General features: G+C 37.7%; 1 protein-coding gene across 19 annotated transcripts in view; it reads right to left on the bottom strand.

Annotated features, from left to right (window-relative positions):
• The window catches only part of Tc2n (tandem C2 domains, nuclear), a 96,158-nt gene extending 78,655 nt beyond the window's left edge, over nucleotides 1-17,503 (bottom strand). For 3 of the 19 annotated variants that reach the window (XM_063262329.1, XM_063262330.1, XM_063262326.1), the window contains exons 1-5: nucleotides 16,896-17,062; nucleotides 9,899-10,031; nucleotides 8,298-9,547; nucleotides 5,572-5,684; nucleotides 3,142-3,372 (exon numbers count right to left, since the gene is read on the bottom strand). In XM_063262329.1, coding sequence (XP_063118399.1) covers nucleotides 3,142-3,372; nucleotides 5,572-5,638 — 298 coding nt within the window. In that variant the 5' untranslated portion in view covers nucleotides 5,639-5,684; nucleotides 8,298-9,547; nucleotides 9,899-10,031; nucleotides 16,896-17,062. Of the gene's footprint in view, nucleotides 1-3,141; nucleotides 3,373-5,571; nucleotides 5,685-8,297; nucleotides 9,548-9,898; nucleotides 10,032-16,895 lie in introns of those variants that run through there. The other 16 variants (XM_039112745.2, XM_063262328.1, XM_039112747.2 and 13 more) reach the window with 11 other exon arrangements.
• Nucleotides 17,504-18,650: the final 1,147 nt, after the last annotated feature.

Genomic DNA, 18,650 nt, shown 5'->3' on the forward strand with positions numbered 1-18,650 from the left:
TACCATGTCACAGGGGCACATGTCCCACTATGTTCATAGACACCTTATTTGTGATAGCCAGAAGCTAGAAACAACCCAGATGTCCCATGACAGAAGAATGAATACAAAAAACGTGGTTCCTTTACACAAAGGAATATTACTCGGCTATTAAGAACAAGGATAGCCTCCTGAATTTTGCAGGCAAGTGGATAGAACTAGAAAATGTCATCCTGATTGAGGTAACTCAGACCCAAAAGGACAGATAGGCACAGTATGTTCTCACTAATAAATGGATATTAGGGGAGGAAGAGTACAAAATACCCAAGATACAGTCCACAGAACTCAAAAAGGTCAACAAGCTGAAGGACCCAAGTGAGGACGCCTTCATTCCATTTGGGAGGGAGAAGAAAGCAACCACAAGGGGGAAAGGAGGGAGGGAAAGGGGAAGGAATACAGATGGGTGGGAAGGGAGAGGGGAACATGATCTGGTATTGGAGGAGGGGAAAGGACTGGAGCCCTGAGGGCCAGCAGAAAGAATGGAAACAGGCAACCTTGGGAGGAAGGAGGTTGGGAGGACCTTCTAGAATGTACCAGAGACCTGGGAAGAGACTCTCAGGACTCGGGGCGGAGGACCCTAGATGAAAGGACCTACAGTAGGGAGAGGAAACTTATTGGATCCACCTCCAGCAGAAAGACAGGGCATCAAGTGAAAGATGGGGTTGCTATCCCACAGCCAAACCTCTGACCCATAATTCTTCCTGTCTGAAAGAACTGCAGGGATGGAAATGGAGAAGAGCCTGAGGAAAAGAAGGTTCCGTGACAGGCCAAAAGTGGGTTCCAGCTCAAGGGGAGGCCCCAAGACCTGACACCATTACTGAAGCTATGGGGTGTTCACAAAATGGACCTACCATGACTGCTTTCCAAAAGACCCAACAAGCAGCTGAAAGAGTCAGATGCAGATGTGCACCCAATGAATGAGCAGAAGCTGCTGACCCCTCTGGTTGAACTAGGGGAAAGCTGAAGGAAGCTAAGGAGGATGCAAACCTGTAGGAGGACCAGCAGTCTCAATTAACCTGGACCCCTGAGATCTCTCAGACACTGGATCACCAACCAGGCAGTATACAGCAGCTGAGATGAGGCCTCCAACACACATACAGCAGAGGACTTCTGGGTCTGGGTTTAGTCAGAGAAGATGCACCTAACCCTCAAGAGACTGGAAGCTCCAGGAAGTTTAGAGGTCTGGTGGGATGGGTGGGGTAGGAACATCCTTGCAGAGGGGGATTCAGGGAGGAGGTATGGGATGTAGAACTCTAGTGGGGGGTGAACCAGGAGGGAAATAAAATCTGGAGTGTAAAAATAAATAAAAAAAACAAAAAATTTAAGCCAAGTATCTATCATCTTTAGTAGATAGATAGGTAGACATTGATTTAAAAAAATGATAAAGTCTGTTGTCAATACAGTAAAGGACTAATAAGGGACAGCTGTAATCAGCCGTATTAGCTAGTAAACAATGGAATAAAACAAATTTCTAATACTTAACAATTTTAGTTATTATTGATAGTGATCTGTTATCTCAGAATTGCTTCCTCCATCATATTCCATTACTCATATATATATATATATATATATATATATATATATATATATATACAAATATTCATATATTTGACTTCTATGATTGGGTTCCAAGAGGACTCTCTTGAATATATCTTAGATTACACTAGATAGTTTCCAACATCCTCAATGAGCCTATAATTTAAGAGTTAAGCATTTCTTTTACCTATGTAATTCAAAATTCAATTTGTTTTCTAGTAAGTATATGAAAGAACAAAAGATCTATCATATATTGCTTTATATTTCTTAGTGTTTTCAGATGACTTTTAGTTTCAGTGTAAGCCAAAACCAACATTACACAGAGTATACAAAATTCAAATAGCAAACTGGCAGATAAACTAGAGAGCAGTGTTGCCAGCAATCAAAGATGTTGTGGTGAAAAAGGTTGTCCTAGAAAGGAAAAATTCTCAAATTTGATCAAATATCCAGCTAATCCCGGAACCAAAAATCAAGAACTGCCATACAAGGCAGCAATTTGTAATGCATGTTCAACCAAGTTATAAGTCTGGAAGGAAACAGGAAGGGATAGAAAAGGGAAGTAAGACTTGTCAAATGTGACCAAATCCAGTCTCCACAATAAATATCCAGACAATCACCCCAAATTCATCTACATACAAAGTAACTAAAATATGTAATCCAATTTCAGGGGGAAAAGTATAACTGCCAGAACCTAAATCTAGATGTATGACCTAGATACTGAAATTAGCAAATGTGCATCACTATAACTAGCTAGAATCCATAAAAGAAAATTATTTTACAATAAAATAATGGTAAATTGCAAGTGAGAAAGTAAACCTACAAAAAAGAACCAAACACAAATTCTAATATGTAATGTTTAGAGTAAAACATTCAGAAGATAAACCTAACAGCAGAGTGAAGATGACCAATGAACTAGAGATATGGCTCAATAGGTAAAAGCACTTGTTGCTCTTTGAGGGGACTCAAATTCAGTTCCCAGCATTCACACTGGCGGCTCACAACCACTTGTAATTCTGGCTCCAGGAGATCCCAGTAGCTTCTTCTGGCCTCCCCAGGCATCAAAATGTATGTGGCATACACGGACATAAACATATCCACATATACAAATAAAAACAAATCATTTTAAGCCAAACTATATATAAATGTGCCATGTTATAGTATTACAGTTTCTACAATGGGATATTTCAAAAATACTATTCATTAAGCTGTTGTACGGAAAAGAACTTATAAAACTCAAACTATAAACATTTGTATGAATTCTGTGTGAAAGATACAAAAAAGAAAAAACATAATATTAATAGCATGTAAATGGTCCATGTTGACTTTTTTCTTTTATTTTTCTTTTTATTGGATTATTTTCTTTACTTACATTTCAAATGTTATCCCCTTTCCTGATTTGCCCTCTGGAGTTCCCCTGTCCCTTTCTCCCTCCCGCTACCTCTATGAGAGTGTTCCCCCACCAACCCACCCACTCCTTCCCATCTCCCCACCCTGGCTTTCCCCTACATGGGGGCATTGAGCCTTCACAGGTCCATGTTGACTTTTAAATCCTGATGTTTTATTGTTTACCTTCCAGTTCATCCAGATGTGAAGGAGTTCCTTGTGTCCTAGGCTGAATATAAGATAATTTAAACCTGGGCACCACAAATTGTACTTCTTTACCATCACATGGTAATTTGGAAAGCAAGTAATCCTCATTACAGCCAACTTGGGGCTTTGCTAAAACAGAAGTCAATTGAGTTATACCGATGGTGTTTTGGCTATTTGAGGCTGATGCTTTAAACTCTTTTTCCACAGAAACTGCATTTAAAAGAAGAGAAAATCAAAAAGAAGTCATAATTATGCATATAGATTATATGTAATAATCTAAACCCAGAATGGCTGGAACTTTTTAAATCACTTTATTATTTTGTTTTATTTTTAAGACAAGATCTTACTATGTAGCATTAGCTGGCCTGGAACTTGCTTTGTAGACCACACTTGCCTAGAATTCACGGATCTGATAAAATCTGCTGTTTGCTTCTGCTTCTTGAATGCTAGGAAAAATAGTATGTGCCACCTTGGCCTTTTAAAAATAATTTTAGAAAAACATCCTGATTCAAGCTACTCTTTGAGTTTTCTAACAATCTCTTCTGGAATCTACATTAATCTTGGCCAACCAAGATTTGATCAATTAATGTTATTGTCAAAACATATTATCCTATTAGGAATGGGGAGTTAAGAGTCATTTCCATAAAAGCTTGTTGATGAAAAGCAAATTTATTTCACAGTTAAATAAGTAGTGTCTTCAATTGAAAAAATCCAGTAATTTTAAAATGCTATAAACAAAGCAATTTTTGTCAATTTTATGGGTAAACCTGAGTCTCAAATACATAATCCTGAAAAGCCAAAAATCTTCAAGTCTATAAAACTCTCTACCAAATCACCAAATAAAATGAATACTGACCAAATATTTATCCTATCAGCAACTGCCTGTGCCTGGGCTCCCACAGACTGTTTTATCTTTCTCTGAAATAGTACACAGAGCTGCGCAACCTACGGTAAGGTGGAAAGGACAGCTGGTCTTTAGGATTGGGAATAGTATTATCTGCAGAATGAATAGACGTACAACTACTACACTACAGGAATTTGTGTAATGTTTTAATGTAAAAAAAAAGGAAGGTTCTGTTATGGACTGGATAAAGGTTTAAGTGTATCCCTATGTGTTGATATTTAATCCCTACTATAAGAGTATTAACCCACAATCCCCACTGTAAGGAATGTAAAATTCTCTGTGGAAACTTAAACCAAATCATGTGTTTTGGGATTAGTATCCTTTGAGAGGGTAGAGAATCCATGGTTGAATGGTGGTGACTTTATAGGAGACAGAGAGAAACCAGGTTACATGCATTCATTCCTATTTTTCTATCAAATGATACTCTGCACTGCCTCAGGATACTGCCAACAACAACAGACCTTCAGAACTGTCAAAATAAACCTCCTATTCAATAATAAGAGAGGGGCTATATTATTGGCATCATAAAATGGACTAATAAAACTTCATATCCAAATATATACTAAGAAGTTCTATCCACAAGAAATAAAAGTTTCAGAGAAAAATAAAGTTCTAATCTTAAACCTGTAGCGATAAGTAACTATACAATACAAAAGGAAATTGCTAGACTAGGACTCTCCCATGAATGCAAGACTTGGTAAAGTGGTGAGTTTCTTCTTCAGTGACTGTTGTGATAAAGCACATGACCAAATCAACTTAAGGAGGAAAGGGTTTATATCAGCTTATGGCTTGCAGTCCACCATCAAGGGAACTCAGGACAGAAACTTGAGGGAGGAGCTAAAACAGAAGCCATGGAGAGTGCTGCTTATTCGCTTCCTGAGCCTGATTTCTTACAGAGCCCAGGACCACCAGGACTACACACAGTGAGTCCTCTACACATAAACATCAATAGGCAGTCAAGAAAATGCATGAAAGGATTGTCTACAGGCAAATCTTGTGGGGTCAATTTCTCAATTAAGGTTTCCTCTTCCCAAATAAATCTAACTTGGGTCAAGTTAACATAAAATTAGCTAGCACAATGATCATTTGTTCACAAGGTATTTTTAATGTATTGTACATAAAGTAGTGTCTTTATTTGCATCAAAACATTTCTCAGAATTTACTGTTCCCCAAGCATATCTCTCCTTACCTTGACTATAATTCCTTCACCAGCCTATGTCCCACTCTTAGATTGTCATACTTCCTTCTTCCCACCAGCTTGCTAATTCAGGCTCCCATGGCAAATATTATCTTCTTTACAGTGATATCCAGGGTTGACTCATGGTTTGATTTAATCAATCTCTCCACTACACTTCAGGGTCCCTAGGAGTTTCTGAAATAATAATCTAGTTTGCTTTTCCTTTTGGCACTCCTAATTTATACATATATAGGATAATATATGTAATTTATACATATATAGTGCAAAGGAGGCACTAAGTGTTTACTAAAATCAAAATAATACTCACACTTGTGCTTTTCCGTTTCACCATAGAAACATCCTCTACAACAACTCTTTATAAATTCTGCTGCCATACTTTCGATTTCTAATAACTAGAAAATTTCCAATTTTGATATCAACCTATTTTTAAAAGAAAAAGCACAAAATCATCATGGTTAATACTACTTGCTATATCTAAATAAATCATACTATGTCTTTCTAATTTATAAGGGCTCTGGAGAAAAATATTTAAAAGATATAATTTTACTCTTCTATATTATTTTATATAATATTTTATCAGAATTACAATATATCAGAACAACATACTCAAAAGTATTAAATGAACAATTTCAATGTTACAATTTGAAAAAGAAAAATTCCCATTCAAATATTCTTTTACATCTGATACATCTAGGTATCCAGGCAAAATTTGAAAGAAAATATGGCTGTCATAAAAAGTGTGACAGAAAAATTTCATTTCTTCTACATCAATTATACAAAATAATCAGTATAAATTTGTAAATTATCTTAATTCTAAGAATTAAACTAACAAAAAAATATATCTTAAACACTGTATCACACACACACACACACACACACACGCACACACACACACAACCAGACTCACATGTATACAGGTTAAGAAAGAGAGCAAGCACACAAATAAGTATACTGCAAATGGATTATGTATTATACTTATCAGGGACATAGTGCATAAGAATTTTTTGACCAATTTCCTACCCTAATTCCAATGTGCTTGTTCTCAAGGAACTCTCTTTATTTACATATATCTAAATTCTAAACATTATTGTGGGAAATTTAAACACACACACAAGAGAACATACAATAACAAAATCACCTGAGTGAAACAATTTTCAACTCATGGTAAATCTTATTTTATCTCTACCTCCTATATTTTGGCTTACTTTGAAATAAGTTTCAAATGTAATTTAATCAAAAATGCTTAAGTAGTAATCACTAAAAGATGTGATAGAGGGTTTGGGAGTTAACTTTTGAGAGGCTCTCACTAGCTAAAATATTAAAACATCTGAAACATTTTTAAAAGGTACTCATTTAAAAGGTACTCTTTTTAAAAGAAGTCATAATAGCATTATCACATATAAAAATTTAACATCAAGACATGAAAATTTAATATATTTTATATCTAGTTTCTATTTTTTAAGAGTTGCTTTGTTGAATTCAAGATAAAATTAAATCGTTGTACCTTTTGCTATTAGAAATATTGCCACTAGTTCTATGTACTACTCATATATGTATTACTCATATATTTCTCAGTATATATCTGTACGATGTAGGACTACTGAATCAAAAAGTACATGTGTAATTATGCGTTTAGTGCTAAAATTCCTCTGAATTGCTATCATTTTATATTTCAACAGAAGTATATAAAATAACATTTGTTGCCAACAAAATGTTATTCAAATGCTGTTCTGTTGGTGTGAAAGAAGTTATTTCCCTTTGATGTTTTAATTCGCATCACTCTTATTAAAAATTATGTTGGGAAGGTCTGGAGAGATGGCTCGGTGGTTAAAAACAATGGCTGCATCTAAGGCATGTTAATGTCTTTGGCCTGTGCTACTGCTGAGGTCTATGTTGGTGTCCATGGCCAGTACTGTAGCAGAGGGCCATATTGATGTCCATGGTCTGTACTGCCACAGGAGACCATGATGAGGCCCTAGGCACATGCTGTTGTCAGAGATCAAGTGGAAGTCCATAATCCATGTTCCACTGAAGGTAAAAAGTAAGGAAGCTACTTTTGCCATGGTATTGACAATTGCAGACTCACCTTTGAGAAAAAGAGACACAGAATTCCTATATGACAACCCCTAGCCCCATACCACTCCCACTCCCCAAAAAAGTAACAACCTAAAGAAAGCCATAGAAGATAACCCTTAAAATTTGTAGTAAAGATGCTAACATGTAGCTCTCTATAACTGTTGGCTTCTGGTAGGATACAGGTGGGGGAAGACTCTTCTTTAAGGGGCTGGCCACCAGGTGTTTGACCATGCTCCATTGAGAATATGAGCCACACAAATTAAACAACTTCTTTTTCTTCTTCTTTCTCCTCCTCCTCTTCTTCCTCCTCCTCTTCCTCCTCCTCTTCATCTTCTTCCTCCTCTCCTGTCTCTATTCTCCCTCCCCCTTTCCCTCCTCTTCCTCCTCTCTCCCTTCTCCATTCTCCCTCCTCCCTCCTCTTCCTCTTCCTCCTTTTTCTTTTTGGAGGGTGGGCCTGGGAGGACTGAGAAATGGTGTGATCTAGGTTCATGTTGTGAAATTTCCAAATAATCAATAAAAGTATTATGAAAAGAGGAAAAAAATTGGTTCATTCAGAGGACTGTCATTCAATCCACATAACAGATAATAAGTCTGTAATTCTGACACCTTCTTCTGACCTTTGCTGCCACTACACTCACATAATATACATACATAGATGCAGGCAAAACACCAATACATATAAAATGAAAATAAATCTTTAAAATATGATGTTGGGCATCATTTAACACATACGCCAAAATTATAGCTATTCACATGAATCATCCGTGTTCATAAGCCACCATTTGTCTAGTTTTAGAAGATTTTTTTATGTGTTACAGAGATTAGTTCATGTCTATTATATAAGTGAGAAATGTTCTTTTAACCTATCATTTGCTTCTTGATTTGATTACTATGTTCTCTTTTATGAAAAAGGGATTTATATAAGCTTGTAATATAGCTCAGTGGCAGAGTACTTACCTAGAATGTGCAAAGTCCAAGATTTGATCCTCTGCAACAAACACCAAATATGCATATATATCTCTATATACAAAAATACTACATACATATATGCAAATTAAGTAACTATTGTCTAAAATGCTTGAGATCAGAAGTGTCTCAGATTTTGGATCTTGCAATATTTACACAAAAATAATGAGATGCATAGGAAAGAAACCAGATCTAAGTATAATTTTTTTCATATACACCTTATATATCCAAAAGTAATTTTGGACAGGAAACAAAGTTCTATGGTATGAAAATTTCTACTTATAGCATTATATTAACACTGAAGTGTCAGATTCTGAAGCACTTTGGATATATAAACATATTAACTATATACCTACATATGTACTTATATCTATGATTTTCATTTTTACAGCTAGATTAAATCATAATAGTTTCTCCATGTCTAGGTCATAAATAATTTACCCTTTTTTCATGTTATTTTAATTGGTATGTTAATTTTTTGTATGCACACCCTGGCATATGGTATGAAAAATGTGTCCAAACATATCTTTGCCAAGTTGATTATCCCAGTACCACAAACACCGCATATTCAAAATTCCATGTGCTTACTTCAGCAGCACATGTGTTAAAACTAGAGTGACACGGAGATCAGGATGGCCCTTATGTAGAAATGATATGAAAGTTTGTGAGGCAGTTCATATTTTTACCTCCATACTTGAAGCTTACACACAGACACACACACACCCTTGTAAATTAATAAATAAATTAAATACATATTTTAATTTTTTTTATTTTTCCCACTACCATTAGACTGCTCCCTTCATTAAAATGCTAATTGCCATGTATAATTTGGTGTGTTTCTATGTTTTCTATTCTCTTCCATTGGCCAATGTATTCCTGTATTGATACCATGTAATTTTAGTTTTAAAAGATTAAAATATATAGCAGGGCGAGTCATACTTACTGCTCTTAACTCAACTTTTTCTTAACTACTCATGCTTGCCTGATCTTATCAATTACCTTTGCAATCTGAACTAGCTGTAATAGAAAAAAATGATGACATTTTCATTCAGAACATTTATAAAAATGAGAACATTTATAAAAACTAACATTTTTAGCAATACGTATTTGTAATAGCTTACTTGACTATTTTACATTCATATTTTGAATTGAACAAACCATATCCAAATGGGCAAAGATTTTGGTATTTCTCCAAGTTAAGAGGTGGCCAATAAACATGAAAAAGGGATCAACTTCAATGACTATAAGGAAAATACAAACAAAATTACGATGAAATATCACTTTCCAAAGCGTAATGAAAGCACACAAAATCTATGAAAAAAAAACTGAAAGCATCGCACATTGCTGCTAAGAATGTAAAATGGTGTAAATGCTTTGTTAAAAAACATCATGGTCTGCCTCAAAAACTTTACTAAAAGTTACCATATGTCCCAGAAATCCTATTTCTGGTTTAATAATACCTATAAGAATGAAAACCATATTTTCATGCAAAGAGAAAAACATAAAAGAGTAAAGATATAGAAACAGATAAAATATGACATATATTTGCCTATACAGTGAGTATTATTCAACTAAAAAGAAAAATGAAGTACCTCTCATGTTCTATCGTGGAGAAACCTTGGACACAGTATGTTAGGTAAAAGAAGTAAAACATGGAGATCAGATTACATGATTCTGTTCGTAGGCAAATCCAGAGACACAAGATAAATAAGTGGTTGCTAGAAGCTGGAGGAAGAGAGTAGGGAATTACTATAATACAAATGGATACAATATTCCCTTTAGGGAAGCAGTTCTCAACCTGTGGGTCATGACTCCTTTGGGACTGTGTTTCAGATACTTACATTGTGATTCGTAACAATAGCAAAATTACAGTTATAGAGTAGCAACAAAATAATTTTATGGTTGGGAATCACCACAACATGAGGAATTGGATGAAAGGGTCATGGCCTTAGTAAGGTTGAGAACCACTATTTCAGGGGAACCACAAGCAGTCGTGTGGTTTCCTGAATGGTATAATTTAACAGGGTGAATTTAACTAAAAAGAGATTTTTTTAATTTATCAAATATAACCACCTTTCCACATCCCTCATTCCACCCACCCTTATTTGGCTTATTTGATGGTCACAACTTGACCAAAGACAGGCTTTTCTCACCTTACTATTTTAGTTAGGCATCATGGCAATTTTGCTTACAGTGTTGTTTCTTTGAAGAAGGTAATTTTTTACTTCTTTTTCAACAAATCAGCCCTTGAGATCTTAGAATTAGCTTAAGATGCTCTGGATGTATTCCAAGTGACTTCAGCACTACAAATACCCCAAGTATTCCACAGCCATCAAGTTCTCCTAGTTAAGCAAATACCCTTCAAAGCAAATAGAACTTAACTTCCTTACTTTCATATTTTCAGCATTCTTTTAGTTGTCTGACATGTTAGGATATAGCATCCTTAGTTGTTTTCTATGTAAAATTTACTCCAAATTGCAACTTACTATATTTCCAAAATAAAGTCCATAATTACTTTTTAACTTAAAATTAGCTTTGGTGAAATAGGACAAGATTTACACCCAATATAGTGTACACCCTCCTTTTGGGGGAATGGTTTGTTTTTTGTTTGTCTTTCAGCTAAGGTGATTATAGGACTTTTTCAAAAATAAAGCAATACATTATAAAAAGTAAAACTTTACTTCTAAAAGGGAAAATAAAATAATTTGAGAATTCTAGTTTTACAAGAAACATGGAATAGTGTCAAGTCTCTTTCTACAACTAAAGCAAGCCTATAAAATAAGGATACATAAACAGTTCAAAGAAACAATAACTTTGAAACACATTAAGAAACACACAGAAATTTGACACATGACAGGGATCAGTAGGATAAAAATTAGAGCATTCAATAAATGAATTACCCATATGGGGAAAGAGACACAAAATTGGACACACACCCCCATTTAACATACACACAAGAAAATAATTACACATAGGTTAAGGCTATAAACATGAAGGGAATTTTTCCCCTTTTTATGGTACTAAAGGTGAAACCTACGGCTTTGCACATACTTAGCAGGCACTCTACCACTCAGCAATACTCCTAGCTCTGGTTTTTTGAGGCAGGTTTTGCTACTTGGTAGTTTAGGCTTACCTTGAAGTAGCTATATAGCCTATCTGGCTTCCTGCTATGACTGCATATTTCCTAAGTATGATAGCATTTTTCAAAATTAACTTATTTATTTCTACATGAGGGCACAAGTGTCACTCTGTGCTTGTAGAAGTCAAAGAACAACTTTTGGAGAGTTGGTTCTCTCCTTCCATCTTGTTTTGAGGAAGGATCTCTCGTGTCTCAGGCACTGTACTCAATCCAGACTAGCTGGCCCATGAGCTGCTGGCAGACTTTTCGTTTCATCTCACCAAAGAAGTGCTCGGATTATAAATTCATCAGCTTTCTACTCCTGCCCCTTGTATTCCAAGGATCAAAACTCAAGTCGTAAGACAGAACAAGTATTTTCACTCTCCAAACCATCTCCTTGGCCCTAATATCAGTTTTTAATAGGCTATTTTTATTGTAGGTTTAGGTATTCTAGAAATTGAGATGCAGACCTTGAAAGATAACATTTTAAAGCTTTCAGGAGAAAACAGAAAACTACATTTTTGTAAGATGAAGGAAGGAAAAGATTAAATACACTAAAAGTAGAAACCAAAAAAAAAACCAGTTTACATAGACAAGTATATTTAAACATAGTAGTATGTTCTTCAAAAGCTACTACAAACTAAAGAGACAGGCTATTTACTGAAAAAACTGCATGCATAACTACAAATGATCAAGTTCAAAATTAGATAAAGAACTTCTAGAAAAATATAAAAAAGAAAAGACACCCCACAGACCTATATATGGTTCAACATTATTAATAATTGAAGAAATATAAATTAAACCTCCTAAAGGGATACTTATCTTTTGTACACTAGATCATCAAAAGGAAAATTTCAGGCAATAACAAATGCTCAAATTTCTTATGGTACTAAGAACAGTGAGAACATTTACTTATAATGGTATAACTGGTACAATCACCACATAAAATAACTCAGTATTATCTAGCTAAAACAAGGACACACAGTTCTACTCTTAGATTTTAACAGACAAGAAAAAAACAGAAGTGTGTAGCAATGGGGAATGGGGAATGGGGGTAACCACCAGCAAGTCCCAGAAGCCAGGAAAGTAAGAGGCTCCCAGGACCCAACAGGGATGAGATTAGCTGAAATGCTCAATAAAGGGGAGGATGAACTTGTAGAGACCATATCCAGAGGTTAGGCAAGGCTCCCAGTTGGGAAATGGGGCCACCCACCCCTCTCAAATTTTTAACCCAGAATTTTTCCTGTCTAAAGGAAATACAGAGACAAAGAGTGGAGCAGAGACTGAAGGAAAGGCCAATCAGAGACTACCCCACCTGGGGATCCATCCCATATACAGACACCAAACCCAGTCACTACTGCTGATGCCAAGAAGTACTTGCTGACAGGGGCGTGATATGGATGTCTCCTGAGAGGCTCTGCTAGAGCCTTACTGATACAGATGAGGATGGTTGCAGCCAACCATTGGACTGATCAAGGGGACCCCAATGGAGGAGTTAAGAGAAAGGACTGAAGGAGCTAAAGAAGTTTGCAACCCTGTAGGAAGAACAACAATATCAACCAACCAGACCCCCCACCCCGAGCTCCCAGGGACTAAACCACCAACATGGAGAGACCTATGGCTCCAGCCACATATGTAGGAGAGGATGGCATTGTCCAGCATCAATAGTAGGAAAAGTGCTTGGTCCTGTGAAGGCTCATTTCCCCAATGTAGGGGAATGCTAGGGTGTTGAGTTGGAGTCGGTGGGTGGGAGTGGAAGCATCCTCATAGAAGCAGGGGGAGGGGGAGTCAGAGCAGAGGGGAACCTGGAAAGGGGATAACATTTGAAATGTAAATGCATAAAATATTCAATAAAAAAGAGAAAAGCTTAAAGAGATAACTGGAAAACATAAAATGAAATAGTATGTAAAATAAAATAAAAGTCAAGGAAATTCATGTACATGGCTATAAAGAATCATAGACTGGAAGAGTATCACAAAAACAGCTTTTAATGGCAAAAAGTTTAAAAAAAAAAGGATGGAAAGGTACCTGAATATCTATCAGCAGGATTATGGGTAAACAGTGGAAAAATCATACAAATAGAATGATACACAACAATAAAAAGCAAATGATCTATAACATGTGAACATGGAAGACTATCACAAATATAGTGTTGAAATCATAGAGCAGGATGTGATAACGTGATAATCCCTTCACTTGGGAGGCTGAGACAGGAGAATGGCACATTTGAGACCAATCTGAGCTACACAATGACACTCTGTATAAAAATTAAGTCACGGAAATCACACAGTATAATTTATATTATACTTCAAAATAGACTAAACAATACAATTTTGAAAAGTATATAGCCATGTAATAAAATTATAAAGAAAATCAAAAGGAAAAAATAGATATAAAGAACAGCTTTAAATATGTCTTATTTCTTAAGCATATGAGTATTTGTATTCTTTAAATCTATAGATGTGTTTAATGTCATTTTAAAATAACATTATGAAATAATTTCTCAATTATATATTAACAGTAGAGTATAAAATATGAAGAAAATTAAAATTATTCACAATTTTATCACCCTGACATACCTACAGTTATTTAAAGGAAACAACTATACTCAAATGATAGCATTTCGTCCTCTTTTTATTTACTTTCTTACTTTATCAATGTACAAAACTGTCACCAAATAAACTGTACATTTTAAATTTTACAGTTAAATAAGCCATATATGAATATTTGGGGGAAGCATCATCACAATCCAGTAAATTAATATATCTAACATTCTCAAAAGTTACCCAATGCGCTCTTTTAATCTATCCTACTTACAGTCTTTCATTGTAACAATTTAATGTGGGTTTTGTCATGTTAGTTTACATTTTCTAGAATGTTGTTGGGTAATGGTTTGCATACAGTTTATGTATGTTGTTTCAGCTTATTAAATACTACCAAATATAGGTTTTCAAAATGATTACAGCAAATTAAACTGCCACGAGCAAAAGTATCAGAGTTTCATATCCCATACTTGGTAATTAGACTTTCCCTTTGAACCACCCTTCCCATACTAAGTAATATATTCATTAAAGTACTTGTCTGAACTATAGAGTAACAAACAACAACAACAAAACTTCTAACAGAGATCAAAGTGGAACACTTTACACAGAAATTGTATGCATCTCCTGAAAATGCATATTAAACCTAAGGCTCTAATTAATGTATGCAGCAATTGAGACTTAGTAAAAACACCTAATTTCCACATAAGATGTTGAGGAGAATATTAGGACATACCTGAAGAAGTCAAATGACTCAAAAGCAAGTTTAGAGTATCATAGTATAGGACTTCAAGTGAAACACAGTCTGATACAGTTCATATTTGTAGCTTAAAAACCAATAGCAACTACTGAACCCAATATACAAAATGCAGTACTAAAGTAGCATTATTCAAAATTTATAAATAGTGATATTCATTGTGATCAGTTACTTGTTCTCAGTTTTCAAACTTTAAGAGAGGAAAATGAATTTTAACAAAAAGCTATTCTATGGTCTTTATAGTCTTTCCAATTTCACATTAAGCTCCCTTCTAATAACCATTGTTGTCACTGTTCCTAATTTTTTCTCAAAATATAGATTCTACACTTTTTTATTTCTTTATCCTCTTTCTACAACTCAAATTAATTGAAGTTTGGCTCCTGCCCTTACTATTTTACTTAAATTATGTATGCTGAAGATAAAGACCCTCTCCACTAAAGGCAATAGGCACTTTATTTCCTGATCCATTTGACTTGTGTCACTTGAACACTTCATTAAAACTCTCCTCTCCTTGAAGGGACTCGAGACCCCATATGAACAACAATGCCAAGCAACCAGAGCTTTCAGGGACTAAGCCACTACCTAAAGACTATACAGGACTGACCCTGGACTCTGGACTCTGACCTCATAGGTAGCAATGAATAGCCTAGTAAGAGCACCAGTGGAAGGGGAAGCCCTTGGTCCTGCCAAGACTGAACCCCCAGTGAACCTGATTGTTGGGGGGAGGGTGGCAATGGGAGGAGGATGGGGAGGGGAACACCCATATAGAGGGGTTAGGGGGACGTTGGCCCAGAAACCGGGAAAGGGAATGACAATCGAAATGTAAATAAGAAATACTTAAGTTAATAAAGATGGGGAAAAAAAAAACTCTCCTCTCCTGACTCCTTAAGTTCCACTGTCTTCTAGAATTTCTCATTTTTTTCCTCAAAGCTTCTTTAGTCTCCTTGGTTGTCTGTACCTATCACTTAAATATTCATAATTCCCATGGTCTTCCTCTCTTCTGATTCTGTACTTAAATGATCTTCTATATCCTTACATGATTTCTGAATCTGGCTTCAGAAAAACCTAATACCAATAAATCTTACTGCCAACTAGACAACATTGCCAGATGTTCTAATGGAATCTTAATTCATTTTCTCTCAACCTGAGTTAATTTCTTCATCAATGAGTTCTATTCATGAATACTTATAATTCAAATGAACCAAAGTTCAAGACCTAGTTAAATTTTTTGTGAAGGATAAAAAAGTACTCTCTCCTAGTTATAAGGGCAAAAACGATCATTAACAATCCGTACAGAAAAAAAAATCACAAAGGAAACGGAAAAAAAATAAAAACACAAATTTCCTCGAATCTCAGACCCAAATAGTATTAACTTCCTTCTAGAAATGGTTTTAATCAAGTTTGAGTATTAAGCAGATAGGAAAAATGGGGGTTGTAGATTCTGTTAAGGTAAAAGGGAAAATACAACTCTACAGACTGCCTACCTGCGTGAGAATCAAAATATTTTAATTACAAAAACAAAAACTATATGCTCCCTTTAAAATATTCTAAATGTTTGGCTTGGCATCTATCCCACAATTTAACTATTGTGTATTGAAGGAAAATCATAGAAGAGACAGAGAGACGAGAGAGACGAGAGAGACGAGAGAGACGAGAGAGACGAGAGAGACGAGAGAGAGAGAGAGAGAGAGAGAGAGAGAGAGAGAGAGAGAGAGAGAGAGAGAGAGAGCGCAGAAGAGGTGAAAATCCTATTGCGAAGTGCAAAAAGAAATGGGAATTGGCACTTGACACCCTTTCGCAGCTTCGCGGGGTCTCAGAAGCTTCTCAGGTAAAGTCTTGCGGGCTGCTCGCCTCGTTCGCCTCGTCAGGCCGGAGCGCACCTGGGGCTCCCGAACCCCAGCGGGCAGGGGCAAGCTTGGGTCGGCGCCCGGCCGCGGCCCCGAGTCTCACAGAGGCCCGGCGCCCAGGCCCGTGGGGGTCCGGCCTCCGCACAGCAGGCGTCAGGAGGAGTCTCGGGAACAGCTGCGGCACCTAGGCCCACGCGACCCTTGACAGAAGCTAACTAAAGAGGCTCAGAGCGGCTCCGCGGCTCCACAGCCAGAACTCCGGGGCACAAGGCCGCTCTCACACGCCCCTCACAACCCCCAGAAGCCCGCCCGGAGGGAGAGGCACACCTGCGTCGCCGAGGTCTCGCGCTCCTCACTCACGGCCCCTGAGGCGCGGGCACCCTCGCTGCACCCACCGCCTAGGAGGCGCTCCACCGTTTCAGCCAGCGACGGGTAACTGAAGCCAGAGGCTCTGCTTTAGCAGCGCTCAGTTCCTCCCAACACCACATACGGCCACGCCCCTTATCCCCGCCCCTCACGCCCCTTTCAGCCCCAGGCCTCTCCGGACAAATAAGACCGCTCCACGCCCCTCACCCCGGAAGCCTGGCCCCTATGCGCTTAAGTTACTACTCCCCCTCCTGTCCCCGGAGAAAACACACACACACACACACACACACACACACACACACACACTCACTCACTCACACACACACACACACACACACACACTCAACACACACACAACACACACCACACACACTCACACACACACACACACCACACACCACACACCACACACACTCAACACACACACACCACACACCACACACACTCACACACACACACCACACACCACACACACTCACACACACACACACACACACCACACCACACCACACCACACCACACCACACCACACCACACACACTCACTTGCTCACCCACCACCTCAGAATTCCCGCCTCCCAGGATAGCCCCGCCCCTCCTCGCGTCTGCCCCGCCCCTCAGGGTGGGAATTTCAGCACCCGCACCTAAAACAATAGCGCTCCTGCTGTCCAGGCTTCTCCGCTGCACTTCTCTGGAGGTCTTTGCCTGCTCACTCCTGAAAGAACCAAACCCAACCAGGCAGAGGCTGATGTGTGCTGAGTGAAACAAAAGGAAAAGTAAAGAGGAAAAGCTACTGGCCTGATGAACTCTGAATTTGGCCCCCCCAAAACTCAGTCTTTTTGCTGGAGGTGTACCCTTTTTTCAAAACAAAGAAGTTGTGAATTTGTGACTTTACATGCTTTATAAAACGTTTAATTATAAACTGAAAAGATGTTTCAGTGATTCTCTTAAAGACGTCCTTGATTTGATTCCCAGCACCCAGGGGTCAGATCACAACTATCTGTAACCCCAGTTCTAGGGAAGGCAGCACCCTCTTCTGGCCTCTGTGGGCAGACATACACATGAAGGCCAGATTAGGAGCATCTTCTCATACTGAGGCCAGACAAGGTAGCCATGGAGACTGAGCTGCCTGTCTGCTACATATTTGTCCCTGCGTGTTCTTTGGTTGGTGGCTCAGTCTCAGAGAGCTTCAGGGGTCCAGGTTAGTTAATGTTGTTAGTCTTCCTGTGGGGTTCCCTTCCCCTTCAGGGCCTTCAATCCTTCCCCCAACTCTTCCATAAATGTCCCCCACCTAAATCCAATGTTTGGCTGTGGGTATCTGCATCTCTTTCAGTCCACTGCTGGATGAAGCCTCTCAGAGGACACTTATGCTAGGCTCCTGTCATGCCTGTCCATATGGGTCTGGGTTACCTCAGTCATGATAATTTTCTAGTTCCCTTCATTTGCCTGTAAAATTCATGACGTCGTTTTTAATGGCTGAGTAGAATTCCATTGTGTAAAATGTGGGTACATTTTCTGTACCCACTCTTCAGTTGAGGAACATCTGGGTTATTTCCAGTTTCTGGCTATTACAGATGAAGCTGCTGTGAACACAGTGGAGCTCGTTCATGTCTTTGTGGTATGGTAGAGCATCTTTTGGGTATATACCCAGGAGCAGTATAGCTGGTGTCTTGATATAGAACTATTCCCAGTTTTCTGAGAAACTGTCAGATTGATT

Source organism: Rattus norvegicus, chromosome 6 (assembly GCF_036323735.1).
Source record: "Rattus norvegicus strain BN/NHsdMcwi chromosome 6, GRCr8, whole genome shotgun sequence".
NCBI lineage: Eukaryota > Metazoa > Chordata > Mammalia > Rodentia > Muridae > Rattus > Rattus norvegicus.